At 47.9% G+C, this 27697-nt stretch overlaps 3 protein-coding genes across 3 annotated transcripts; 2 read left to right on the plus strand and 1 right to left on the minus strand.

Moving 5' to 3' along the window:
- The first annotated feature begins 38 nt into the window (after positions 1-38).
- Positions 39-5150, plus strand: LOC147246923 (alcohol dehydrogenase 1-like). The gene is made up of 9 exons (XM_086183374.1): positions 39-134; positions 2343-2444; positions 2596-2737; positions 2864-2951; positions 3022-3241; positions 3495-3755; positions 3837-3969; positions 4289-4427; positions 4521-5150. The coding sequence occupies exons 1-9, from the start codon at positions 117-119 to the stop codon at positions 4552-4554; spliced, it is 1137 nt and encodes a 378-aa protein (XP_086039500.1). The 5' UTR covers positions 39-116; the 3' UTR covers positions 4555-5150.
- Positions 5151-5600: 450 nt separating this feature from the next.
- On the plus strand, positions 5601-9836 carry LOC147246924 (alcohol dehydrogenase 1-like). Its single transcript, XM_086183375.1, has 9 exons — positions 5601-5730; positions 7365-7466; positions 7629-7770; positions 7897-7984; positions 8055-8271; positions 8525-8785; positions 8867-8999; positions 9319-9457; positions 9551-9836. The coding sequence occupies exons 1-9, from the start codon at positions 5713-5715 to the stop codon at positions 9582-9584; spliced, it is 1134 nt and encodes a 377-aa protein (XP_086039501.1). The 5' UTR covers positions 5601-5712; the 3' UTR covers positions 9585-9836.
- A 6845-nt stretch (positions 9837-16681) lies between these two features.
- metap1 (methionyl aminopeptidase 1) lies at positions 16682-27644 on the minus strand. The gene is made up of 11 exons (XM_086183768.1): positions 27484-27644; positions 25611-25662; positions 25329-25438; positions 24273-24333; positions 20359-20450; positions 20164-20247; positions 19063-19201; positions 18152-18283; positions 17634-17777; positions 17447-17512; positions 16682-17104 (listed from the first exon to the last, which is right to left on the minus strand). Exons 1-11 carry the CDS (start codon positions 27598-27600, stop codon positions 16938-16940), a joined length of 1164 nt encoding a protein of 387 aa, XP_086039894.1. The 5' UTR covers positions 27601-27644; the 3' UTR covers positions 16682-16937.
- Positions 27645-27697: the final 53 nt, after the last annotated feature.

The following is a 27697-nucleotide window of genomic DNA, read 5'->3' on the forward strand; positions in this document are numbered from 1 at the left end:
CTCATTTCACAATAAAAGACCCAGGATGTGGTGTTGTCTCCTCCCCTCTCTGGCCCTGCAGCTGCCGTCTTCTCTCAGCTCTGCGCCTCCTTGGTGGAATCGTCTCAGCAGCAAAAATGGCCACAGCTGGTAAGGTAAGTGGGATCCAGCACCTGGGTGAGTGTGTTAAGGTGTGTGTGTGTGTGTGTGTGTGTGTGTGTGTGTGTGATCATCGTTCAGCTCCTCTGTGGTCCTGCGGTGTGTTGATCAGGGTGGTGGCGGTGGTGATGTTGACTCACTGGAGGTTTGAGGGAATCCGACTGGATGCACCATTGTGAGATGTCTCAAAAACCTTCAGAACGGTGCTGGGAGGTGACGGCTGAGTCACTGAGACTCCATGCAGCTGAAACTCTCTCTGCAACATGCGAAACTTTTAAGGAACCTTGCAAATACTGTAAAACTGCCCTGGTGTGCAGTATTTAACTGTTCACTGTGTATCTGGCTACAAGCATGCAGGAATGTAAGCATTCGCTCAACCTCTGCTTGGACCGTTCACAGCCAATAAACCCTTTAACTCGGTTGATGTCTCTGGTTCTGTTGTGACCTTTGGAGCTATGAAACCACCGGATCAGTTCTGGGTGATAAATTCAAGTGCGGGGGGGGCAAACAAGGTCACCAGAGGGAAAGAGGAAGGAAGGGAAATAAGCCAAACCTGAATAACATGATAACCGATATTTCGTAACTGAACTATGTCCCGTACGAGCCAAGGAAAGAATTCTCCTCACTTGACCTCCTCCAACTCAGCCTGCATGTTGCAGCTTCTTTGCTTTCAGCCTCTGCATATTTAAAGTTGAATTAACGACAATTACTGAAGAGTGATCACGTTCCTGATTGTCTCTCAGGGAAACAACGAATGCGCGTTCTGTTTATGCAACGTCTTCTTTGTGTAACCGGATGGGCTTTGGACCCTGGGGAGCCTTTAAAGGCAGGGCGGGAGCAGCACTCTGCACACTGGTAGAGAGAGAGTGAGAGAGACAGGAAGTGCAGGCACGCACGCAGCAGAAGGAACTCCAAACATTTGTCGTGAAAAGCACCAGCACTTTGGGCAGGTTGGGTGCCGTAAAGGCCCGAGATGTCTCTGTGCAGCCTCCAGCCATCTGCATGCTGAAGGGTGTCTGTCACTTCATTCCTGGTTATTCTCAACTCACCACAAACCAGCTGCTGCGTGCTGTTCGTCAAAACTGCTTAAAGGTCTGTCTGTGAATGCAGTGACTGTCACTGTTTCCATTTTTTCCCAAACAGACTAAACCAATAAACAGGGCCAGGAAAAAAAAAAAAAAATCTAGCCTCCAGGTCCTGCCAACAACACCAAATCTGTAGTGATTCAATTAGCTTCTTCTTGTAAATATGCCTATGATGTCACAGTCTGGTTCACTACAGACAGGTAAGTGTCCAGAATAACCAGGACAGGAAGCTGACGGCTCAAACAAATATCAAAGTTATTGCAAAATAGTCATAAAAATACACCAAGTGGGCTAGCAGCTACACTGTAGCATACACTGGACCAGGGCACGTTCACTCGTTCAGATGACCGTATGAGAAGGTAGGCTATGTAGCATAAAACACATTTAGGACCGAATACACTCCAAATGATCAACAATCCTGCGGGATGAAATGACCAGTGGGTTTACACTGCAACCACACGACGAGCACACAAAAAGGGTCACTAAATGCTAGGACTACAACTCCTACAACCAACCGCCACTGAAGCACCAAGCCCACTTAAAATAAATAACCAAAAGAAAAAGGCACAAAGAACATAAAATCACATTTGAAACAAAAAGGCCCAAAAATAAACTAATTATTAGGAAGGGAAAAAATGGAAACAGTGACAGTCACTGCATTCACAGACAGACCTTTAAGCAGTTTCGACGAACAGCACGCAGCAGCTGGTTTGTGGTGAGTTGAGAATAACCAGGAATGAAGTGACAGACACCCTTCAGCATGCAGATGGCTGGAGGCTGCACAGAGACATCTCGGGCCTTTACGGCACCCAACCTGCCCAAAGTGCTGGTGCTTTTCATGACAAATGTTTGGAGTTCCTTCTGCTGCGTGCGTGCCTGCACTTCCTGTCTGCACACCGGTAGAGAGAGAGTGAGAGATAGAGTGCAGTGCTGCTCCCGCCCTGCCTTTAAAGGCTCCCCAGGGTCCTAAGCCCATCCCGTGACATTTGTTGCATCATTTCTATTGTATGATTCAAAGTTGCTTGACAGATAAATGGAAACAGAACTGCAGGGTCAGGAGACTCTTGGACGCCCATGAATATCTGTTGAGACTTTGACGTGATGTGGACGTCCTCTTAGGTCATCAAGTGCAAGGCAGCAGTGGCCTGGGAGCCCAGCAAGCCTTTGGTGATTGAGGAGATCGAGGTGGAGCCGCCCCGGGTCAACCAGGTCCGCATCAAGGTGAGAAACTCGTGAACTCGAGTCAGAGACTTTTTTATTTCATTTGTGCCTTTGCAATGGCCAAACCAGAGCTGCGACACTGGTCAGACACTGGTCAGACTGGGCCTTTGACTGAAGTGTCCTCATTGTGGGATCGTTGTCTCCGGTGCAGATTGTGGCAACTGCCCTCTGCCATTCAGATTTATTCTACCTCTTTGAGAACGTCAACAAAGAGCACTTCCCAATGGTCCTGGGCCACGAGGGAGCCGGCATCGTGGAGAGCGTTGGGCCTGGAGTCACCGAATTTCAGCCAGGTCAGTTTCTACTGGATGATGGGTTTTCCAGTTCTTTCACTTTCTTTCCAAGAGACAGCAGATTGAATCCAGTCTTACGGGTGTAATGGATGTGTTAAGTGTCTCAACAGTGTTTTTGGCTTTCAGGAGACAAGGTTATCCCTCTGTTCGTCTCCCAGTGTAGAGAATGTCGCTTCTGTAAGAGCCCTCGGACCAACCAGTGTGAGAGAGCATGGTGAGCTCTGTAGTTACAGAACAAATTCTCTATCAGGCTCCCCTCTTCATCTACAGTTTACCTTGTTTAGGGACACTGTTCCTCACAATGTGAAGAAAGCGCCGGTCTCCAGCTTCACTTGTAAGGGGAAGAAGGTGCTGCAGTTTGTTGGAACCAGTACGTTCTCAGAGTACACCGTAGTAAACCAGATCGCCATTGCTAAGATCGACCCCGCTGCTCCTCTGGACAAAGTCTGTCTCCTCGGCTGTGGGATCTGCACAGGATTTGGAGCTGCAGTGAACACTGCAAAGGTGTGTGAGTACATAGAGTCCTCAGGTCCACACCCACAGCAGAACTCCAGCTTTTTCACCAAGAGCACTGAAATGAGGATCAACCTTCTAACGTGGTCCGTATACGTTTGCTCCTGAAGGGAACTCATCGGAGAACACGCAAACTCCACCCAGGAGGGACCCGGGCACAAGCCCTTTCTTTGAGAGAAAGGGTAACTGTCATCATCACTTCGTGGAGAACTAAGATGTCCAACCTAAATTGTCGTTCCCTCAGGTGGAGCCTGGCTCCTCGTGTGCCGTGTTCGGTCTGGGAGCTGTGGGCTTGGCTGCAGTCATGGGCTGCAAGACTGCTGGAGCCAAGAGGATTATCGCCGTCGACATCAACCCTGACAAATTTGAGAAGGCCAAGGTGTTCGGAGCCACGGACTTTGTGAACCCCAAGGATCACGACAAACCCATCAATGAGGTGCTGTCCGAGATGACTAATGGGGGCGTGGACTACTCCCTGGAGTGTACAGGGAACGTGGGAGTCATGGTGAGAGAAGACTCAAGCTCGCCGTAATAGCAGCTTCTGGTAACCCAGCCACTGACTCGGTGTTGTCTTTCACCATCTTAGCGCAGTGCCTTAGAGTCCACCATGCCAGCCTGGGGCGTGAGTGTGATTGTTGGCTGGACGGATCTGGACGAGATATCTGCTCAACCTGGTTTCCTCATTTCCGGTCGCACCTGGAAGGGTTCCCTGTTTGGAGGTGAGCCAGATGAGACCATCTCTGCTAATACTCTGGTTCCACTGCACGTACCCACCAAACTGAACCTTTCCCATCGCCTTCAGATGACAGTTATGAATGAATGAATGAATGACGTGAACTAGGACACACCTGGATGTGTTTGTGAATCTGTCAGAGGAGCAGTGGTGACTGAATGATTGGCTCTGACTACCAGACTTCCTGGTCGCGCCTTTGCTAACGCTATGATTTGATTCTCTAGCATGGCTCAGGGTGTGATGCTGAATGTGAATATGAGTCAGACTCTTTATATTCTTGCTTGCCCAACTTGTTTGTCCCTCAGGCTTTAAGGGGAAGGACAGCGTCCCCGAGATGGTCAAAGCGTACCTGGAGAAGAAGCTGAAGCTGGACGAGTTCATTACCCACAACATGGCCTTGGACCAGATCAATGTTGGCATTGAGCTGCTGAAGCAGGGCAAATGGTGCATTTACACTCCAGTGACACTGTTATTGTCCTTGACAGTCACAACAAGATGAAAACATCAATTCTTTTCTCCTCTGTGTTTTTTCCATAGCATCCGGACTGTCCTGAACATCTCGCCACAATAACACGTTGCTTTAACGACTCAGCACATCTCACCATGTGACAACCAATCAGACAGTCGGCACACGTGGAGCTCAACCCAAACCCAACAGTGCTATGCACATTCTGCCTTATCTTGACCACCATTCTGATGATTTACAACTATAAAGATGCATCACTCTTATATACGAGTCAATGTTTCATTTTATGGCGATGCTTCACCCAAAAAGTGTAGTTTGCCTTTCAAGTACTCACTGACGGCGGTCCTAAACGTGCAGATGTTTCTATCAATCCTGCATGACTTCTTTTTGACTCACTTCATCTTCTCACATTAATGACAAAAAAAAGCTTCATATCGAGTTTGTTGCGTGTGCCTTTGTTGGCTTGTTCTTTGTCCTGCCTCTCACGATGAACTCCTGTCATCTCTTGGATCGATCATCTTCCACAGGCTCGTCTGTCATAATTAGCGCTGTGTCTGTTGATTAACTGTCATGTGGTTGATCAACAAAATACACTGCTTGCAACACATCAGCAAGTGACCAGTGTGTTCAGTGTAACCCATGTCAGTAACACCAATCAATGATTAAACCAATAAAAATCCTCCCGTTTGGAGGGTCTCCACTTTTGTTGCACCTTGTTTTTGACCCACCTGAGGATAATCAGATAAATGGACGATCTTCACTCTTTTCTCTCGGGGTTTCCATCCGGACTCGTCCTTCTTATAAAAAAAAAAGGAAAATTACTATTCAGCAGGTTGTCCAACCCATGTGTTCCCATCCTCGTCTTGTTGGTTTTGGTTTAACTTGGTTGGGGTTTGAAGGAGTACTGCCTTAATGAAACCTGGAACCCAGAACTCACGACTGCGAACTTGGAGGAAGAATTTGTTTATTCATGTAATTTTGTGGAAATAGGAGAACAAAAATGAACAAAAATGAGGCCACCAATCTAAATTATTTTCTCAGTTGATTTCATATTTTTGATTAAGTTGCACTTTTGTCCACCTATTAGCTAAAGCTAGCAGTCATTGGCTTCACCTCTCAGTCCCGGAGGTTAAGTCCACATGTTCAACTCATTTCACAATAAAAGTCCCAGGATGTGGTGTTGTCTCCTCCCCTCTCTGGCCCTGCAGCTGCCGTCTTCTCTCAGCTCTGCACCTCCTTGGTGGAATCGTCTCAGCAGCAAAAATGGCCACAGCTGGTAAGGTAAGTGGGATCCAGCACCTGGGTGAGTGTGTTAAGGTGTGTGTGTGTGTGTGTGTGTGTGATCATCGTTCAGCTCCTCTGTGGTCCTGCGGTGTGTTGATCAGGGTGGTGGCGGTGGTGATGTTGACTCACTGGAGGTTTGAGGGAATCCGACTGGATGCACCATTGTGAGATGTCTCAAAAACCTTCAGAACGGTGCTGGGAGGTGACGGCTGAGTCACTGAGACTCCATGCAGCTGAAACTCTCTCTGCAACATGCGAAACTTTTAAGGAACCTTGCAAATACTGTAAAACTGCCCTGGTGTGCAGTATTTAACTGTTCACTGTGTATCTGGCTACAAGCATGCAGGAATGTAAGCATTCGCTCAACCTCTGCTTGGACCGTTCACAGCCAATAAACCCTTTAACTCGGTTGATGTCTCTGGTTCTGTTGTGACCTTTGGAGCTATGAAACCACCGGATCAGTTCTGGGTGATAAATTCAAGGTAACACAGTTTAATTATCAACTCTGAAGACAACCAGTTGGTTTGGTTCCAGCTACAGAAGCCTGTGATTGTGTGTGTGTGTGTGTGTGTGTGTGTGTGTGTGTGTGTGTGTGTGTGTGTGTGTGTGTGTGTGTGTGTGTGGACAAACACACCTACTGGATTCCAAAAATGGAGGCAAACAAGGTCACCAGAGGGAAAGAGGGATGAAGGGCAATGAGCCCAAATCTCAATGCAAGAAAGCAGGAACAAAATGCTAACAGATATTTAGCAACTGAAATATGTCCCTTATGAGCCAAGAAAGAAGAATTCTCCTCACTTGACCTCCTCCAACTCAGTTTTCACTTTCAGACAGGAAGCCTGCATGTTACAGCTTCTTTCCTTTCAAACTTGTGGGTATTTATCGTTCGATTAATGGCACATTACTGAGGAGTGATTGTCACTCAGGGAAACATCGGAGGCGGAGCCGGATGATGTTAACATTCATTGCTCAGTCTAAACCAAGGAGAGGTCCAGGTACATGCATTAGAGCAGTTATGAGCGTTACCATACAACAGGTGGCTCAGAGCAACACGCTGATTGGTTGAAGAGAGACAACCAGAAGTTAATATGTGAATGAAACATGTTCCAAGGCTCAGTTGTTGGGTTTCAGTCAAGGAGTTTGAGGAGATTTTGATGTATCACATTCGAAAAGGTTGGTGGAAATACTGAAAGCAACATTTGTTAAAAAATAAAAACCTCAGTATAGCAAAATGAAGGTTTTGCACTCACAAAAGAGTGAATGCGCAAAATTGAACATCTTTGACTCACCTGACTGATCAGCCGTTCCCCGGTGTCACCTTACACCAACTGCTCCTTGCCAACGATTACAACTTGTTCAACTGAAAGTCCTTCCTCAACACCTCACAACATTTTTGACGGATAGACGGCTCTACTTCTTCTACTTCTTCGACTCTCATGTGTCATGTGCCGCGTTGCCTTTACCGCTGACTTCCGGAAACCTTACGTAACCTGTTCTAGTTGCTCCAAGCCAGCTGATGCAAACTCAACTTATGCGCATCTTCTTTGTTATGTCATTTCCATTCTTGGCTTCAAAGTTGCTGTGGAAACACAATGTCATGAGACTTTGACGTGATGTGGACGTCCTCTTAGGTCATCAAGTGCAAGGCAGCAGTGGCCTGGGAGCCCAGCAAGCCTTTGGTGATTGAGGAGATCGAGGTGGACCCGCCCCGGGTCAACCAGGTCCGCATCAAGGTGAGAGACTCGTGAACTCGAGTCAGAGACCCTTCAATTTCATTTGTGCCTTTGCAATGGCCAAACCAGAGCTGCGACACTGGTCAGACACTGGTCAGACACTGGTCAGACTGGGCCTTTGACTGAAGCGTCTTTATTGTGGGATCGTTGTCTCCGGTGCAGATTGTGGCAACTTCACTCTGCCACACGGACTTGTTCTACCTTTTGAAGAATGTCAACAAAGACAACTTCCCAATGGTCCTGGGCCACGAGGGAGCCGGCATCGTGGAGAGCGTTGGGCCTGGAGTCACCGAATTTCAGCCAGGTCAGTTTCTACTGGATGATGGGTTTTCTAATTGGTTCACTTTCTTTTTAAGGGGCATAAGATTGAATCCAGTCTTACGGGTGTAATGGATGTGTTAAGTGTCTCAACAGTGTTTTTGGCTTTCAGGAGACAAGGTTATCCCTCTGTTCGTCTCCCAGTGTAGAGAATGTCGCTTCTGTAAGAGCCCTCAGACCAACTACTGTGAAAGAACCTGGTGAGTTCTGTAGTTACAGAACAAATTCACTATCAGGCTCCACTCTTCATCTACAGTTTACCTTGTTCAGGATTATCCCTCACAATGTGAAGAAAGGGTCAGTCTCCAGCTTCAAGTGTAAGGGGAAGAAGGTGCTGCAGTTTATGGGAACCAGTACGTTCTCAGAGTACACCGTGATGAGCCAGATCGCCATTGCTAAGATCGACCCCGCTGCTCCTCTGGACAAAGTCTGTCTCCTCGGCTGTGGGATCTGCACAGGATTTGGAGCTGCAGTGAACACTGCAAAGGTGTGTGAGTACATAGAGTCCTCAGGTCCACACCCACAGCAGAACTCCAGCTTTTTCACCAAGAGCACTGAAATGAGGATCAACCTTCTAACGTGGTCCGTATACGTTTGCTCCTGAAGGGAACTCATAGGAGAACACGCAAACTCCACCCAGGAGGGACCCGGGCACAAGCCCTTTCTTTGAGAGAAAGGGTAACTGTCATCATCACTTCGTGGAGAACTAAGATGTCCAACCTAAATTGTCGTTCCCTCAGGTGGAGCCTGGCTCCTCGTGTGCCGTGTTCGGTCTGGGAGCTGTGGGCTTGGCTGCAGTCATGGGCTGCAAGACTGCTGGAGCCAAGAGGATTATCGCCGTCGACATCAACCCTGACAAATTTGAGAAGGCCAAGGTGTTCGGAGCCACGGACTTTGTGAACCCCAAGGATCACGACAAACCCATCAATGAGGTGCTGTCCGAGATGACTAATGGGGGCGTGGACTACTCCCTGGAGTGTACAGGGAACGTGGGAGTCATGGTGAGAGAAGACTCAAGCTCGCCGTAATAGCAGCTTCTGGTAACCCAGCCACTGACTCGGTGTTGTCTTTCACCATCTTAGCGCAGTGCCTTAGAGTCCACCATGCCGGCCTGGGGCGTGAGTGTGATTGTTGGCTGGACGGATCTGGACGAGATATCTGCTCAACCTGGTTTCCTCATTTCCGGTCGCACCTGGAAGGGTTCCCTGTTTGGAGGTGAGCCAGATGAGACCATCTCTGCTAATACTCTGGTTCCACTGCACGTACCCACCAAACTGAACCTTTCCCATCGCCTTCAGATGACAGTTATGAATGAATGAATGAATGACGTGAACTAGGACACACCTGGATGTGTTTGTGAATCTGTCAGAGGAGCAGTGGTGACTGAATGATTGGCTCTGACTACCAGACTTCCTGGTCGCGCCTTTGCTAACGCTATGATTTGATTCTCTAGCATGGCTCAGGGTGTGATGCTGAATGTGAATATGAGTCAGACTCTTTATATTCTTGCTTGCCCAACTTGTTTGTCCCTCAGGCTTTAAGGGGAAGGACAGCGTCCCCGAGATGGTCAAAGCGTACCTGGAGAAGAAGCTGAAGCTGGACGAGTTCATTACCCACAACATGGCCTTGGACCAGATCAATGTTGGCATTGAGCTGCTGAAGCAGGGCAAATGGTGCATTTACACTCCAGTGACACTGTTATTGTCCTTGACAGTCACAACAAGATGAAAACATCAATTCTTTTCTCCTCTGTGTTTTTTCCATAGCATCCGGACTGTCCTGAACATCTCGCCACAATAACACGTTGCTTTAACGACTCAGCACATCTCACCATGTGACAACAATCTAAACACTAAAGTCTCACATATGACACAATGTAAACATTAAATACCTGCGCACAATCTGCTTTATCTTGACCACCATTCTGAAGATTTACAACTATAAAGATCCATTACACTACATTATTGTTTTCCAATACTTCACCCAGAAAGAGTATTTTGCCATTCAGGTACCCACTAATAAAGTTGTGTTCAAAGTAATAGCAGTCCAACATGAATAACCACATCAAACATTGTTTTTGTGAGAAATTATATTTCTACACGGCCAACATGAAGCAGTAGGGTGAGGAGAATCATAGAAAACCAACAGACCCAACTTGTCTGACACGCAGGCTCCTGAGTCTGCGTAATTGGATAATTGATTGAAAGGGGCATTCAAAATGATCGCAGTGTGGAGTTCAATTAGTGAGGTCGTTCAGTCGGTGAAAAAACAGGTGTGAATCAGGTGGCCCTTATTTAAGGACGAAGCCAACACAGGTTGTTCACGCATTTCTCTTTGAAAACCTTAGAAAGATGCGTTGATCCAGACATCGGTCAGAAGAACAGCGTACTTTGAACAAAATGTTGATTGGCGAAGGGAAAACGAATGAGGAAGTACAGAAAATTATAGGCTGCTTGGCTAAAATGAGCTCCAATGCTTTCAAATGGAAAGCAAAACCAGAGAGACTCAACCAGTGATCGGCTCCAGGGTGACCAAAGGGGGTGTGACGTCACCCACGAGTCCTGTGACGGACAGAAGACGCCTGCGTGAAGCTGATCTATCAGCAAGAAGCCCCCGCAAAGTTACACTGTTTAAAAAAAAAAAAGACATGCTGAAGAGGATAGTTTGCCAACGAATGCATCAAACTGGCCAAAATAGAAACGGAGAAACATTTTGTTGACTGATGAAAGTAAGATTGTTCTTTTTGGGGTCCGAGGGCCACAGACAGTTTGTCATATGACCCCCAAGCACTGAATTCAAGCCCCAATGAACGCTGAAGACAGCGAAGCATCGTGGGGGGGGGGGTGTTTCTCTCACTGTGGTGTCGGGCCTCGTCATCGTCCACCAGGGATCATGGATCAGTTCGCATGTATCAAAATACTTGAAGAGGTCATGTTGCCTCACGCTGAAGAGGAAATGGGCGTCTCAACGAGACAGCGACCCCAAACAACCCAGTTAGCGAGCAGCATCTCGTTGGTTTGCTTGTTTGAGTTTATTGCCAGTTAAGCAGCTGCGGCTATTTCATGGCCAAAACAGGTCATAAAAATCGTTTGACAACAACAACAACAATGAAACAAATAAGTTTGTTCATATCAATTCACTTTAAAATGTTTAAAACCTTTTAAAGATGGGACCTTTTTTAAAATATCAGTCGTACATTCTTCCTTCAGCTTGTTTCCAACACAGTTCTTCCATTTGTCACTGAAGTAGGAACAAAGACCAGGTTCAAGATCAGAGACAGGGATTTGGCATTCAGAAATCTCTTCATTCAGGACTCCTCTAGCAGCACCATCTGCCTTTTCATTACCACGCAAGCCCACATGGCTTTGGACCCAGCAAACAATAATGTCCATGTAGAGTTTAGTTAGGTGAGCCACTTTTTCAAGTATTTTGGTAATTTGGGGTGGTCGGTCTTTAAAAACTTCAGTGCCTGAAGGCCTTTGCAAATCAAGGGTTTTTGTAGATTGGACTCTTCAATGTATTCAAGACTTAAGAGCAAGGCCTGGGCTTCGGCTGTAAAAATAGAGGCAGCATCTCGGCTCCAGACCTACAAAATGAAAGCCAGCCCAATCCCAGGACCTTGGTCTTGCTGGGTGCTGTTTCTGGACGTAAAAACTGAGGATTTTGAGCTTCACTCTGCTGAACTTTAAACACTGCTGGGATTTTGACGCCAAGAAGTTTTTATCAATCCGACATGACTTTTGCGACTCGTGTCATTTTCTCACACAACTGACAAAAAAACCCCTGCGTATCCTGATAGACAACATTACCAATATTTTCTTAAAAAAAAAGGATTTTAATTAGTTAAGAAAATAGTGGATTAATAATTGGAATGATGAATTTTCCAGCTTTTAATTAAATCAGACTAAACGGAAAAGCAGAGGTACTACAGGTAAAAAAACCAAAACACTCACAAGGTGACCAATAAAGCCATCAATCAACACCAAACCCTTCCCTCCTTCTTCCTTCCTGTATTCTGGGGAGAACTGAGCCCGCCCTCACACATGCAGCTGCCATTGATTTACTCACCTCGTCTCAAGGATGGACTCCATCTCTTTCCCCTCTCTCTGTGGTTGTGCTTTTTTAAACTCGCATATACACTGAAATAAACGAACTAAATATTCTTCAGCACATAAAAAAGAGCAGGTCAAATCATGTTCGTGTCAGCACGGAAACGGCTGCTTCGAACAGTGGAGCGTTGTGAAGGCAGAAAAGCTCGGCTTGCAGGGCCGTGAGCAGCAGGAGATCCAGCTGGAGTCAAACTCGCCTGGCCGTGGGCTCCCAGCGCCAAGACCACATGCATCCACGCGTGTTTCTGCTGGGAAACTCTGATGGGTCGTGGCAAACAGGATTCTTGACGCCATTCATCCAGATGAAGGAGGCCTTCACGACGTGCGTGTTGATCATGTAAACAATTCTTTGTTGCAGCCCAAAAGCGAAAACATGTTTCCTCAGTGCACAAACTGGGAGGTGACAAGTGGAGATCATTTCAGTTCATCTTGATTTTTAGTGACAACTGTCCTGCAAAAGCCAACAGAGCATGAAAATCCACGGGCACCATGTTAATGTCATTTCTGTCACAACACAGCAGCAGAATGCAAAAAGATGCTGCACACTGACACGAACTGAAAGAGAATTCCTGCTGAGAGCCTTCAGGGTGCTGCTTCCACGGCTTCCTGAGAGCGAGGAAGCGGCACTTTTGATCCAGTGGTCACACGTGCCATCAGAACGCCGTACATCCAGCTTTGCCACACCAGATTCTTGACTGAATTTCCCTCTGGGACCAATAAAGCATCTCTCTCTCTCTATGGATGTGAGGCTGAGAAGTAAACCTCATACAGCAACAACACAACCGAAACACAAAACCCACTGTTGTGATGTTCTTTGTGTTTCCTGTCAGAAAAGTTAACTACCTTGAGATGAATATGCCAACACAATCATGTCAACTTTTGTATTATTATTATTATTGTTATTATTATTCAGTGTTCCTACCCTCCCCTGCCTCCCCACTGGAGTCTTAAATGTCCACATCTTTGCACGGAGGCTGGTCGGGTGAACCACTTTCTCCTGGTGGGACATTTACCCCTAGATTTGTTTCCTGGTTGAAATCCAAACACCCAGTCAGCCTCCCCACCCAGGAGTCAGGTCGTTTATTGGGCTGTAGATGATTTTGAGCCATAATCCTGAAGGTTTGTTAGGTATTTGCCGTGCCAGATTTACCTTTGAGGTTTGGCTTCCAGCCCTGAGACACGTGTCTCTTTTTGGTTTTGACCTCTTTGGTCTAGACTGCAATACAGTCATGCTTTTTAAAGACGCTTCTCTTGAACTCTGATTGGCTGCCGGATGTCTCCCTCCCCAGTGAGCAACCACTCACCTCTGGAAACAAGAACAGCCACTCTCCGCTGCGGCATTCAGCGAAACAGCATTCCCTACTTTCACTGGACCAAACTTGACTCTGCAGCACCAAAGTCCACCCAAACAAATTGCCTCAATTACTACAGCCGCAAGATGGCCGCTTGTATCTATGACCTGTTTTCTGGATTACAGTTTTCACAATGTGTGTGCGAGACTGAACACTCGATGCGGCCTTTTTTGTTACAATTTTAGCTTTTGGACAACATTTAACGTAGCTTTGTTTGCTACGTTTCGGTCAGTCATAGCTTTGGTTTGTAGCTGTTGCGACCAGCACCCACAGAGAACATGTTCGCAGTGGGCTAATCCAGACACCATCCTCGGAACCAGAAACCCCAACAAACTGCTCTTGAGGGAATGGATTTATTCACCAGTGAACTCCAGAAAACATTTGTTCTTACGCAAGAGTCATTTATTACTCCGTTTCAAGAAGTACAAAGATTGCAGAAAACTGATCAGACCAGTCCTCTGAAAATGTCGAAATAATCCGCCACATCACGGTAAATGTTGGCTGTCAAGACAAAGGGAGTTGAGTTGAACAGGATTCAAATATAAAGGCTCAATCTGCTACACCAGGGCGAAGCACAGGGCAACGTCAGGTCAGACATTCAGCATCTCAGTGCCAAATCCAGGCCTTCAGGGTCATTATTCTCCCTCCGAACTTTGAATTTTAAGATGCTCATCATTACAGTACATGAGACAACTGGGACAAAATGTTTCCACTGGATAATTAGCCTGGGTGCTGTTATGAGCTAGACAACAGCCTCGCATAACCACGATTCTAATCTTTTCAAAGCCACAGAAAATCAGCGGATCAACATTGTTTGGAAATATTTGCTGGATGTTTCGTCACCACTTTTTTTCTGTAAACATGAAGCTACAGCCAGGAAAGTGAGAGCAAGGAGATGTACGCGGCAACCGCAGAGTCAGATGGAGCTCAACAACAGAGGAGGTCCCTGGCAGCTGAGAGCACCTGGCATACACGGTGGTGCCTCGGCGCTGCAACGAGTCAGGGAAGGATTTTTCTGCAACTCATGGAAAGCTTGGCTCTGTTCCACAGCCTCCAGATGATCTCAGAGAACTGATCTGGAATCTGAACTTCGTCAATCAGGCTCAACAGCAAAGCAAAGAGCTGGTGACAAAGGCAAGTGTCAGTCTTCAGGAGATACATGCGCGACTGTGACTGTGATTGTGGGTGCGCACACAGAGGGAGGTAATCGTGACACTGCTGGCCCTCTTCCAGAGCCGGCTCGTACCCGACTCTTTACTCAGATCTACATCCACAATTCTGAACATGAACAGGAAAGCTGTCAGGTCACTCTGGACATGGATAGACAAGGACACACAAGCAGCACTGCAATACGATGAAGGTGAAACAGAGCGGCTACATAATTTACAACAATCCTTGTTCAGCGCAAACAGCCACCAGAGATGGATTCACCTGGGAGCAAGACGACACTGCCCAGAACCTGACTGGGAGAGCATGCCAACCACTCAAAGACAGAACAGACCCTCGGACATTCCTTCTGTAAGGCAACGGTGCCAACGTCCCGTACTCATGACTACAATTTCATTGGAAAGACAAAACAGGACAAGTTGTCGGGATGATAGATGAGCTGACAGACAAATGCCCCGTGATCGATGCAGGGCTGGGGGCTCCTCTGGAGTCCAGACCAACAAACTTTCAGGACCCGCACAGTGTTTGGTGATAGGGTCGTATATGCCAGCCTGCACTGTTGCCATTACAGGCCGCTGTAGAGACTCATGCTCACGTTTCCTTTCAGCAGGGTACACTTTTTGGTGAGTGAGAACTTTGGCCTTTGCGTCATTGTTCGGGAACTGGGACTTGGCAAGATAATCGCAGTTGATGCCCATGGAACCGGGAAGATATTCCCACTCTCCTGCATCGTCAACAAAGCCCTTCCAACATCCACAAGTTACACTGTGGCCAACCTCTTACCAAAAGGGGACCAGCTTGTCGTCGTAGGACAAAAAGCCCGCTTGAATAATTTCCCCCTGGGGATCAATTAAGTGTTTCTATTTCCTCTCACTCTCACGGACAAATCCACTTCAGTGTGAGCAGAAGCACTGCAGCTCTCATCAGAAGGACTCGTCTGGGGGGCTGGATGTCCCGTTAGAGGCGGCTCAGACCGGTGGCTGGGAGGAACCGGGAGGATCAGATAAGCATTTGGTGGCATCCTCACCATGTAGGGTGATGTCCTGATGTTTCATCTTTCTGAAAATGAGAAGCAGCAGCAGGTTTCTTTCTCCATTTCCTGACCTTGATGAGGTGGAAAGATTTCAGTGATTCGAGAGGCTGAATTGGCTCCTCGGCCTTCCGAAAACTGTCAAAAGCTTTTCTGGCAGTTTGGCAGCACCATCTGGCTGATTGGGATCCTATTTTTTTGTGAATGACTTGCACAAGTTTTCTGTCTGCAGTGTGTTGTACAACTCCAGTTACATCGTCAAACGGAGTGAAAACACAAGAAGACATAACAGACCACATTCACAGACATCCATCAGTGTGGTTCATACTTGCCCAAAGAGCACGTGCAACAAATGTGGCGGCTCAGCGCTGAGCTCCCACTGAGTGAGAGCTGCATCCAGATGTGGGTCTGAACGCAGCCAATCAGGCAGCAGTCCGGCTCGAATCGCTCCGTGAACGAGCAGCTTCAGGCTCAAAAACCCCGCACGGATGAAGATATCTTCCATAACGGAGGCCAACTTCTTGCTAAACTCAGCGTTTTAACCAAACTTGCTCATCCACATCTTAATGTGAACCTCAGTATCAATTTCAAAATCACACCACCTGTTTTCAGTGAATGCAAATTCACAAGAGAAATGGAATAGAGTGGATTTTTGCGATCCAACTGCCTTCATCATCGAGACTGAGCGGCGTGCTTCTCTCAGACTCACTGCGAAAGCGAGGATTCTAGCGTCCTCATCTGGCCAAATGCAGTCTCTGCGCTTTCATGCTCATCTTGACGTTTCTCCAGCAATTGGAGCTTTTGCACATGTTCACAAACATAAATACACAAATACTGCAGACTTACAGTACTTGTGTATTGTACAGAGCCATGCTAGCCATTTGGCCTCATTTCCTGTCCTCATGCTAGGCTCCTCTCTGGTATCTGATCAGACAACAGAACAGCAAATTTACCAAATCATCCAGCGACTCCTGAGGAGCCGTCTGTTGCCTCGGCCCGATGGCGTTTCACATTGTGTGTGACTTGTTGACCCTGTTTTCCTGGAATCCTCCCTTGTCTCTTGTTCCTCTCAGCCAATCGTTCCATAAATTCATTAGCAGTCTGATTTCGTTAGTGGAGGCTGAGAGAAGCAGTGAAGCATGAATTCGCCCTGAGCTCCACACGCCAGACAACTCCTGCCCAGCCAGTGAGAGCTCTGGGTGACGTGATGGACGTCAGGCCTCAACACTAAAGCAAACCTCTTTTTCATAAATACTTTAATATTTCCTCCAGAGAATACAGTTTCACTAAAAAAGCAATCCACATTTGATATAAGACACATTCAAGTACTTCCATTTAATTTGAGGAACCCATATTTAATTCAAAGAATAACAAGAGCCGCACTGAGCTCAGGGTGTGGGTGCCTCATGTTTGACGGGTGCAAGTGTGTGTCTGACACCCAGAGGTGCTGGGTGGGTGTCACTGTGTCTTCACAGTCCAGTCCTGGGTGTGCGGCCTACATTTGACTCAGGAAATGAGCGCGACCGTTGTCCTCCAGGCGGCGGGTGAGGATCTCACAGCCGGTATCCGTCACCAGCAGGGTGTGTTCGAACTGAGCCGAACGCTTGCCGTCTCTGGTCACCGCTGTCCAGCCGTCGGGCCACGTCTCGTCCTGCCAGCCACCTGGAACACAGACAAACACAACGTTATTGTTTTCCTTGATTTTGGATCCGTTGAAATGTAAAGAATTCGTCTTTTGGTTAGAGATGAATCACCTTTTTGGTGGCCTACGCACCTTCAAAAAACTGTACCCATTTCATGGGTCTCGTGATGGGTTTGCAAAAATGCCTCTCCAACAGACCTGGACGTGGGCGCACAAGGGAAGGGTTCGCCTCCGAAGCTTCTATTTTAACCTGAGCTCTATCATCCTGACCGAGCCGCTTCCCTGCCAGAACGCCTTCAAGGCGAACTAGTCGCTGCTTTCTAGTCTACATGTCTTCTTTCCGTGAGGATATCAAGACTCACCTTCACATATCATGGGTTCAATGGTGAACACGTGGCCAGGCTTCATAACTCCAACTGCTTTGTTTTCTGGTGAAAGAAAGAGAGAGTGAGTGAGTGAGAGAGTGAGTGAGTGCATTCCGCTCTTACATCAGAGACAGCAGTAGCTGAGCTGTGTTTTTTTTAACGGCAGGTTTTCGGTGCTACGTACTGGCATAATGTGGCACATTGGGAGCGGTGTGGAAAAGTCTGTGGATGCCGTGGCCACAGTAGCTCCTCACCACGGAGAAGCCGTTGGCCTGAGCGTGCTTCTGGATGATGTTACCCAGCTCTCTGTAGCGAATCCCGGGCTTCACTGTGGAGACAACACTGCACCTCAGAGGCTGACATACAGGACCTCCAGAGCTGCACCAGTATGTTTCATAAATGTAGCTGCATACAGCGAAGTGGAACGGAAGCTTCCGACATTCATGATCATGTGACTTCTTCAGGAAGGGACGGACAGAAGAGAGACGAGCTCCTTCTGTGCTACACGATATTTTTGACTTTTTTTACTTGAGAATCAAACCCACAACACAAAGGAAAAAGGAGAGAAAAAAGAAGAAAAAAAAACATTCCTGCAGAGACTTTGTGGCCAGAGTGGATAGAAATGTGTACGTTCCGTAAAGTTGTGGTTAAAAGAGTTCCGTGTAGGTGGAGGAGGAGAGACAAGAAGGCTGTGGCTCCTACCAGAGTCGATGGCTTGCATAAGGCATTCGTATGTAGTCTGAACCAGTTTCTTGGCTCCTTCATCCACCTCGCCGACATAGAAGGTTTCATTGAGGTCACCATGGAAACCATTATGGTAGACGGTGATATCCACTGTAAGAGAGTGAGATGAACCTGTCAGAGCCTTCACGTCTCCAGCACAACCACAGCAGCCTTGTTATTCATCGGTTGAGGGCGAAACACAGGGGTTTGTTTTCAAGGCCAAACAAAAATTGCTGATGAAATTGGGATAAAAGACTCGGCAAACTGGGACATTCCCACACCTAAGCAGAAAACTAGAGAGGCGGGAGAGCAGAGGATGTGACTAGCAAAGCCCCACTGGTAAAGGTTAATGAAACTATTAGTCTTGTCAGAGCATGCAGCGAGAGATGAGTTGCTGGCGTGTACTCCATCAGATGCTCGGAGGGGAGTGTTGGATGGGATGCGACGTCGGAGCAGGAATATTCATAAAGACACTAAAATTGGCCAGACTCCTGCTGACACCAATTCGGCGCGCGAGCACTACTATCTATCACGGAGGGCTCTTCATCAATAAAACATTCCACGACTCCCAAACTTAGTTCTACTATTTTGCCAGGACTTGGTTTGGCCTTGAATACAAACAGACTTTAAAAGATGCAGTTTTAGTAAATCACTGCAAAACTACAACCGCTTGTTCAAACTGTTTCTGCAAAGAAACGGCGGGAATAGAAGACGTCTTCCCTCCAAGAGTCCCACAGTTCCAGATGGCGGTCCGATCATTTCCTCAGTCAAGCAACACGACAGTCACGCCACTTTACACACGGAAGGAAAATGAAAGCAGGAAACCTGTCTATCGCCACTGTCAAATACTAAAAAGCCCAAAGGTGGAGGTCCAGTTAGGCCACGCCTACCATTGAGGATGTCTCCTTCCTGTAGGGGTCTCCTGTCCGGGATGCCATGGCAGATGACCTCATTGACAGACGTGCAGCAGGACTTGGGGAAGTTGTAGTAGTTGAGAGGGGAGGGGTAGCAGTTCCGTGCTGTGCAAGCCTGAACACACAAATCATGTAACCATGGTGACTCCCTCGACACGCGCCTTCCGACAGAGCACGGACAGCGATATTCTGACAGAATCACGATCTAGACTCTGGAGACGCCGCCGCCACGTAAACAGCGTTTCCTAATGACACAAACCAGAATGAGGTCAGAAAACGCAGCAACCTGATGAAGACGTCCGAGTCTCCTGATCTTCATGCACCATCAAGGTGTTTACACCTTCACTCAGGTCCTTCCATCCAGCCATCCATTTTCTATACCTCTTATCCGTTAAGGGGGGGTGGAGCCTATCCCAGCTGACATTGGGTAAGAGGCGGGTCCACCCTGGACGGGTCACCAGTCTGTCTCAGGGCCATCAGGAGCAGTTAGGGGTTCGGTGTCTTGCTCAAGGACACTTGGACATGGTCACTGGGGGAAGTGGGGATCGAAGCACCTCCCACTACCTCTGAGCCATGCCGCCCCCAACTATGAAGTCCTCCCAGAGTTTTTGGAGCATTTTACTCCATGAATGTCTGTCAAAGTGCTTTACGGCGCTGGTCCAGTTCCCGGCGAGAGCTGCAAACTGGCCTCTAAGCTCTGAAGCAAGGCAGCAGGAAGTGCTTCCATTGTGTTTCCAGTCAAATTAAGGAAACTCTGACGTAGAATGTAGTGATGCAAATGTGGGCGTGTCTTCAGTCATTAGCTGCTCTGTAACATAAATTATGCATACTTATAATGTCAGTTGTTGGATTATTGGCGTCAATCAACCTTTTCAACTCAGAAAAGTGTTCAGTTACGGAGACCTGCCTAGCGCGCGTTTGTCTTTGACTTCGAATCAGAACTGAACAGAGGGCTGAACTCTGCGTTCACAGGCAGCATCTCACCCCGACGCCATTACTAGCATGTTCCACAACTACAATAACGCAAACAAATAGAAAATACAAGATCCAAACTTAAAAAAACCTGTGTGTATATACCAGGTGCACAGCGTGGTCGATTTCCTCTGTTGTTACGCCGGGTTTAACCATCAAAGCTGCAATGTCCAGGACTTCTCGTGCCAGCTGCAAGTAAAGCAATAAACAGTGAATCGAGAGCTAACACACACCGCCCTGTGAGAGTGAGACCACAAGGACTTCCAGCATTTGCAGCGCAAAGAGAGCTTCACACGTCACCTTGCACACGACTCTCATGCCTTCGATGTCGTCAGGAGAGAGGATCTTGATCTGTGACGTCCCCTTGAGAAACTGCTCCGACTCAGACATCCCTGTAGGAAAGAACAAAGACACAACGGGAATTATTCATGTGACCACAACCCCTGATCCAGTTTCTCTCACACTCCCTGTACATTCTGCCTCCCAATCCGTTTTGTTTTCCCATCATCACTTACAGCTGGGGAGAAGGAAGACTATGCCGGCGTCCTTGCTAGGACCTGGTGCTAAAATGAAGCTAAGCATTGATCTGACATCAGGTGGCGGCGCTGACGTTACCTGCTGTGGCGGTCCACTCCTGGAAGCTTCGACAGGATAAATACAAGATTTAAAATACAAACGCACATGTTGCCAAAACGGTGCTCAGGTAGCATGAGGCTAAACTCTACATAAGCCAGGCCTAAAGTCAAGACTGGGTCAGCGTAGGAATGTCAGTGGCTGGTAGGTCATCAGTTGGTTGAGCACAACGACCCCCCCACCCTCCATTCTAGCCTCAGCAGCACATCAGCATGGCAGGTGGGACTTCATCCACTACGACACCTAGAAGCATCATCACACAACTTCCATTTCTGGATGAAGCAGCTCCACGCTGGTAAACGCACTTCATTATCTAATCTCAGCCTGCGAGCTGGCAAAGCCATGAGCAAAGCGTGTATGCAACATTACCTTTGAACCCAGGTGTGCAACCTCTGGCCAACCAACTTCAGACCTTAGGGTGATTTACTGTTGCATGTTGGGTCCTGACCTTCACCATCCATAAGCGTTCACACCTCTGTGGTGGTCTGACCAAGCACCAGAAACTCAACAAGTTTAGCTGCTACTTGCAACGTTCTGAGAAGCTGCAGGTTCGCCCTCAGCTGGTTGGCGTAAGCCGGCCTTGAAAGAAGCCCAGTTGTGTTGAAGAGCGTTGGCTCTTCGGCGAAGGCTCGTACTCTCAGGCTCAGCTGTATTCATGAGCACCAACTCTGAGGGGATGGCTGTTTGATTACAATTATTAATGAATGATCATCAATTGTCCCGATGTCAAATGAAGGACGTTCCTCAACAGCCCCTCGCCCACCTGAAGGACTGTTTCGTGTTGCACTCGTGGAACTTCATGAAGTATTTGAGTACTTTAAAATCTCGTATGTATAAATCATCCCCTTCTCAAAACTTCTCTACCCTTTCCTAATGTTTTATTCAGGCTTTTCTTTTATAATCACCATATGTTGCACACATTACACCGACATACGGCTCTACTTCATTATACTCCCCAAATTCCTGAGACAGCTACAAGCCTGTGGCGGTGCGATACTTCAGAGACTACACTACAGCGTCAGCCTCTACTGTAAGCGGAGGATGACACTCACTCTGGTGACTCAGAGGAACCGACTGGAGCATGGAGACAGGCAGAAGCGTCAGAGCAGTCAGTCAACTTCACTCGTACAACTGGCAGCTCAGCAAGACATCGTGAGTATCATCAAGTGAAACATAGAGGACCGCGTCTACGATCGACCAGCACACGGATCTATAATTTATGGAGTCAATAAGATGATTGCTGGATGAACATGAACAGTTGCTTGGCAACACAGACTTTCGACAGGTTTCATACAAGTCAAAGCGCACAACCTGCTTATAGCTAAGAGAGTCAAATGTGTGTGTGTGTGTGTGTGTGTGTGTGTGTGCGTACGTTCGATTGATTCAACTCACTTTGAAACAGCAGCTCAAAAAATAATGTTTAAAAAAAGAAATGATGCATTTGCGTCCTAGTGATGATGATGTCATGAGGTTCAGCACCACTTCACCAAATGTGCACCAGAGGCAGCAGTGAGCGCTCCCACGAATACGTCTGAAACAAGGCTGGTTTGACTCGGGCTCGGTGGCGGCGCCGTGCTCAGAAACATCAGCCTCTCTAACAATAGCGCTGCAGAGTATCACAAAAGAATCAAAGGACACTGTAACCATGACTACCTGAGTACAGATCCATGCAGTCAGATGACAGGGGTTGCCATGGTTGCATCCTCATCGACTTGCCCAGAGAAATATATGTAAATAAGGTAGGCTACAATTCCAGGTACCTGATCATTACCAGAGGATCAGCAGCAGCGCGCGAGGACGAGCGCGTCTGCTCTGAGTATCGAGCTGTTAAATATGAGACAATATCAGCAAAGAAGAAAATGGCACGACTCCAGTGAGCCAAGGCGGGTGGTGCTCACAGCTCACTGCAATAAATACATTGATGATCAGGAGACCGTGCGACGGTATGAACTGTATTAACTCATTCAGGGGGTCTGCTATTTAAGAAATCTTCCCTGGAGTTCCGGTTGAGGGTGAGACCAGGTCTAAAGCAAGCAGGGAAGAAACTCCAGAAACAGGAAGACAGGCGCAGACAGATGGGGCCCGTGGTGCTGCACCAGGCCCACTTGGGGGCACTGCAGTGGGGCAGAGAAGAAAAAGGCTGCCCTGGGGTCCAGGGACCTGGCTCCCTGTAGTTGTTTATCTTTTATAATGTTCAGCTGAACATTCTATGATGAAACCTACCCTCATTCAATGTTGATAAAAGAAGAGTTGGCAGTAAAATGCTTTTTGAAAACAGAGGCTTGGCCCTTTGTTCTGATAAGTGCAGTTTTTCCATCGGTGTGCCAGGATCCTCTTGGTGGACTTCAGCTCTGCCTTCAATACCATCCAAAGGCGTCTGATGATCCGGAGGTTTTAACCCCCTTCCTTCCAAACTTGCTTATCAACAGACTCAGACTGCTCAGACGATCACTCCAGCCTGGTCCCACAACACCGTCACAGGCCTCTCAGCCAAACCCAGCCACCAGGACCGTTGGCCTCCCGACAACCAACCTCACAGCTACATGGCAGGGACGTTACACACATGGCAACCTCAACACAACAGGATAGCACACATCACCCCACTGCCCTCTGGGTGAAGGTACAGAGCTCTGAGGAAGCGCTCTCTTTGGGGGGAGTCGCAGCCCTGCAGCCACAGCAGCCACGCAGCCCTGCAGCCACAGCAGCCCTGCGGCCCTGCAGCCCTGCAGCCCTGAACAAAAGGCCCTGCTGATCAGGCCTGAGTGGAGGCCGTCTGTGTTTTGTGGTCTGTAATGTCGGTTGCACATCATCGTTATGCGCTGGTACACTGTCGTTGCGGTGTTGTGTGTCCTGATGGCATGAGGAGTACTGTGCTGTCAAAGAGAATTTCCCTTCAGGACAATACAGCAATCATCCCAGCGCAAAATATCCTGAGAGTCTGGAAAGAGCGTGGAAATGTTCAGGAACGCTGGCTGGCAACTGCTTCAGCGCTGGTGGGAGTTCACTCAGTACTGCTCACCGCCATCGCGACTCAGTCATAATGAGGCCGTTCTGTCCTACGGTTCAGGCGGAGCGGACGCAGCGAGCCTCTGACAGGTATGGGGTCATTCACACCTGCAGGACTGGCCATCAATTATCATCTTCAGAAAAGTCGATAAAACTGAGCGCAGAAGATTTTCTTCACAAAAATAGAATCTGGGGTCAGGATGGAGGGAAACCAGAGCAGGGGACCATTAATACCTGTCATCGCCTTGGTGAGAGACCGGCCAGCAGTGGCGGAGGTCTGCGCGGCGCAACAATCTCACTTGGCCGGTAGAGTTTGTGACAGTGAGCACCTCCTAATCTCACCTGGGATTCACGTTTGTCACGAGCTTTATGGGACAAAGAGTCACAGCAGGAAGCTGTCACAGCAGGAAGCTGTCACAGCAGGAAGCTGTCACAGCGGCGGTGTGATTGTGGCTTTCAGCAGAAGCAGCTCTGCTCTGCTAACGAAAAGCTAAAATTCAGTTGTGTACATTGAATGTCTGAAAAAGAAAAATGAGGATGAAAGACAACATTTCCAGGAGAGAGAAGCTTGTTACCTCTAGGATGATCAGCATAGTCGGGTCTCTGGATGTCCCTGGGTACAGGTCTCATGGGGGTCTACATCAGGGGCCGAGAGGAGCAGACCGGTTAAACCAATTAATACAAAGAGTTCTAATATCTCGGACTGTGATTCGTCTGCCCTACGTTGGTTCTCAGTTATGACAAATTCTTTCAGTAAAATAAACGTTTCTAAAGCAAAGAACAATTCTGAGTCTGAGATGAGTTCAAAGGTCAAGAGGAGGGTCATCCTAAAGATCCCATAAACTGTCAATCACAAAGCAGTAGTCAGGAGGCCACTCTGAGCAGGAGTCCACGGAAGGATTGTTTAGGAACGAAATCATGAATGTGTTGGGATGAAAACTCAACCTGGATTTGGCTTTAAACTTTGAATAAAAGTGCATCCTGGGATGTCAATCGAGGGTCAGACATTGACAGATTCATCTGAGGAACCCTGCACTCTGAATTACTCTTGATGGCGTTTTCTCTTCCGTCAGGGAAGATTGCTCCTCAAAAAAATCTCTCTACATCAAGTATTTTTTCATAAACTGCTCAGGCAGCAAAGCGGCGCTGCACCCATCAGGCTGATAAACCTGTTGCTTTTTCACCGCATGCCCGAACTTGAGCACCGATCACGGCGTTCCAGCGTCCTCCTTGTTTCAAAGAGAATTCCCTGCACTGGTAACTGACCTGGAATGCCATGGCCATAAGAAAATACATTACTGATATATTTATGTAAAATCTACGCAAAAGCTTGAATAATATTTCACTTCATTTAGGGGAACCTGAGCTCTTTTGTTCAACCCACTGGTTCAGGATGGCGGCGGAGCTGCACGCCGCTCAGAACTCTCACCGTCAAATACAACACAACAACCATCGCCCCTCCGTCTCACAGCTTCCCACCAAGCCGAGTTCAAAACATAAATTGTATATTTTCCTTGTACTTCTGATGTAATATTAGTAGTAGTAGCAGTAAAAATTAGATTCTATACATCACCCATTTTCAAACTGCTATGTGAAAATGCACCAAATCCTCATGTTTCCTAACAACTCACCAGGGGGTAGTGCGGGCGAAGTTTGCCCGTGTAGCGGTAGCCGGGCCATGGGTCTGTGTTGATGTCGTTCTCCACAAAGTTTTTAGATTCATTCTGGTTCTTGTCCTCCTCTAATGGAACAAAGCACAGAGCATCTCTCAAGCATCAGGTACCCTGGTGTCAGGTCTCATGAGGGTCTGGTTTCTAGAAGCCAGACTCTTCCAGCTGCATCATTAACCTCATGAATGAATCCACAACAGACGTCTACAGGCGACACCACTGACTGTGACCTTTGACACTCACTGGCTTTCTTGTGTAGCAACTTGTGAGACGCCCAGCTTCCTTTGAAACATTCCTGCGAATGAGAAAATGCAGAATCGCTGTTATTGATGCAGGGCAAACTGAGCTGTGGAGCACGAAGGACTGCAGGAACATGCTGGTTCTTCTTGCTGTCCATCATCCCCAGAGTCAGACAAGAGGACAGACACCCCTCTGCTAGGTAGCTTAGCACAATGAATGGTGGTGGATAGGAAGTGTTAGCACAGCTCCATCAAGAGTCATTACGTTTTTGGTTTGTCTTCTCTGGCAGAGGCAGTCGGCCATGATCAGCAGCAGCAGTCACGCCGCTGCAGTCGTCAACAAACGTTTGGTCGATCACAGTTTGGGGTTAATTCATCGAATCACTGCGGACAGCCAGGAGAGCGACTGGCATCGAACCACCATATCTTCTACCCAACTCTTGTCATATTCACGCATGCAAAGCTGTTTGGAGAAAAGCCCACGTGTTGGTCTGTGCTGCAACGGCACATTCAGGATCCAAGCTGCAATGGAATCGAGATCAGATTGTGGAACCGCAGCATCGCTCCTATATCCGTTTCCAAGCGATGCACAGGGGCACTTGCCACCATCCCATTTCCCTGCGTGTGCCGCTGGCGTCCGATTCCTGAATTCCCAAACACGATATTCCTGCCTTTTAAAGATGAATCAGGTTTTCAAAATTGAGAAAACCTGCGTTGGGAATGACAACGTGGGAAACGCCACAATGAGGGAAACTCTTCGATGATGCACTCGCCTGAACGGCGGCGTTCACAGCTGAGAGGGAGAGAGAGGCGGGTCAGGTTTCACAGCTGAAACCACAATCACAGCGGAGGTTCAAATACCACAGCACCACGAGAACACACCATCTATTTATAAAGTTCTGGTCGGATGTCGTATCGGGAACGTTGGAATTGGGTTCCAATACTTCCATTACTCAGATCTGACATCTGGGTGATGCTGCTGAACCACCAACCTGAATCCATTCATACCTTCATGTAAACTCTGTACATTAAATTTAATGCATTTGTGCATATTTTAGTTTCCTTATGAAGCGTTGTTGACTAAAAGTTCATGATTGAACCATGAACACAAGGACAAGAACAATTATCAAGAAAAAAGACTCCGACACTGGAATCGGGGTCAGCAGGGTCTGAAACTGAGCTGGAAACTGCGGATCTGTGCGAGTTTGAAATGCTTTCCTCACAGGAACGTCGTTCCGAGGATTCCTCCACGGATCAACGGCTGGAAGCTTCTCAACCAGGAGAAAGCAGCATCCACAACTTTACCCAGGCGATGATAACAATCCTTAAACGTGACGAGGAGACAACTAGAGACAACAGGTCTCAACGGAATCGTGCCTTCACACCGGGATGAGGGTCAAGCACGGAGGCACCGGGGGAGCTGTCACCCCGGTGACCTCACCTGCAGCCCCAGCTCACACACCTTTACCTCTGCAGAGCAGATGGAAACTCATTTCGTGGTCGTTTAATTTTGCGATTAGTCTGTCCTGCACTAATGTTTACACAAAGTTTCAGAAATAAAAACTTGTTGTTCCAATCTTTGGCCCCGAATGTTAATTAACAGTAGCTGAGCAGCCAAGAGTGAGCTAGCTCCCTCGGCCTGCTGCAGCGGAGTTAGCATCAGTTCCAGTCTCCAGCTGCTCTACTGATCCACAACAGTCAGTTTAACATTGCACGGCTCGGAGACATCAACCAGCTTTTAACTAACACATAATTCGCTGTTTACAAAGCGCATACACATGTCCAGCTAGCTTAGCAACCTCGTGATGAGACCCAGGGCCTCGGTACGTCGCTGCCGCGGACATTCAAAGCTCGGCCAGGCGGGACAGGAGCAGTACCTGCGAGCAGAAGTAGGAGCCTTGAATACCGAGCTTGATACAGGTGGGACACTGAAGTTTCGCGTCCTTGCTGCAGTCTTCTGTCTCACACTCCCTTCTAGCCTCGGTGCTCGCCATGCCTTCGTCTATTGGAGGGGTGGAGTCGCGGGGTAGCAGCAGCCAGCCAGCGGCGTTACACTGCGCATGTGCGAAGCGGCGTCGTCACGTTGCACCG

The sequence above is a fragment of the Aulostomus chinensis genome, chromosome 17 (genome assembly GCF_037954235.1).
Source record: "Aulostomus chinensis isolate RoL2024-O1b breed Wild chromosome 17, RoL_Achi_v1.0, whole genome shotgun sequence".
Classification (NCBI taxonomy): Eukaryota; Metazoa; Chordata; class Actinopteri; order Syngnathiformes; family Aulostomidae; genus Aulostomus; species Aulostomus chinensis.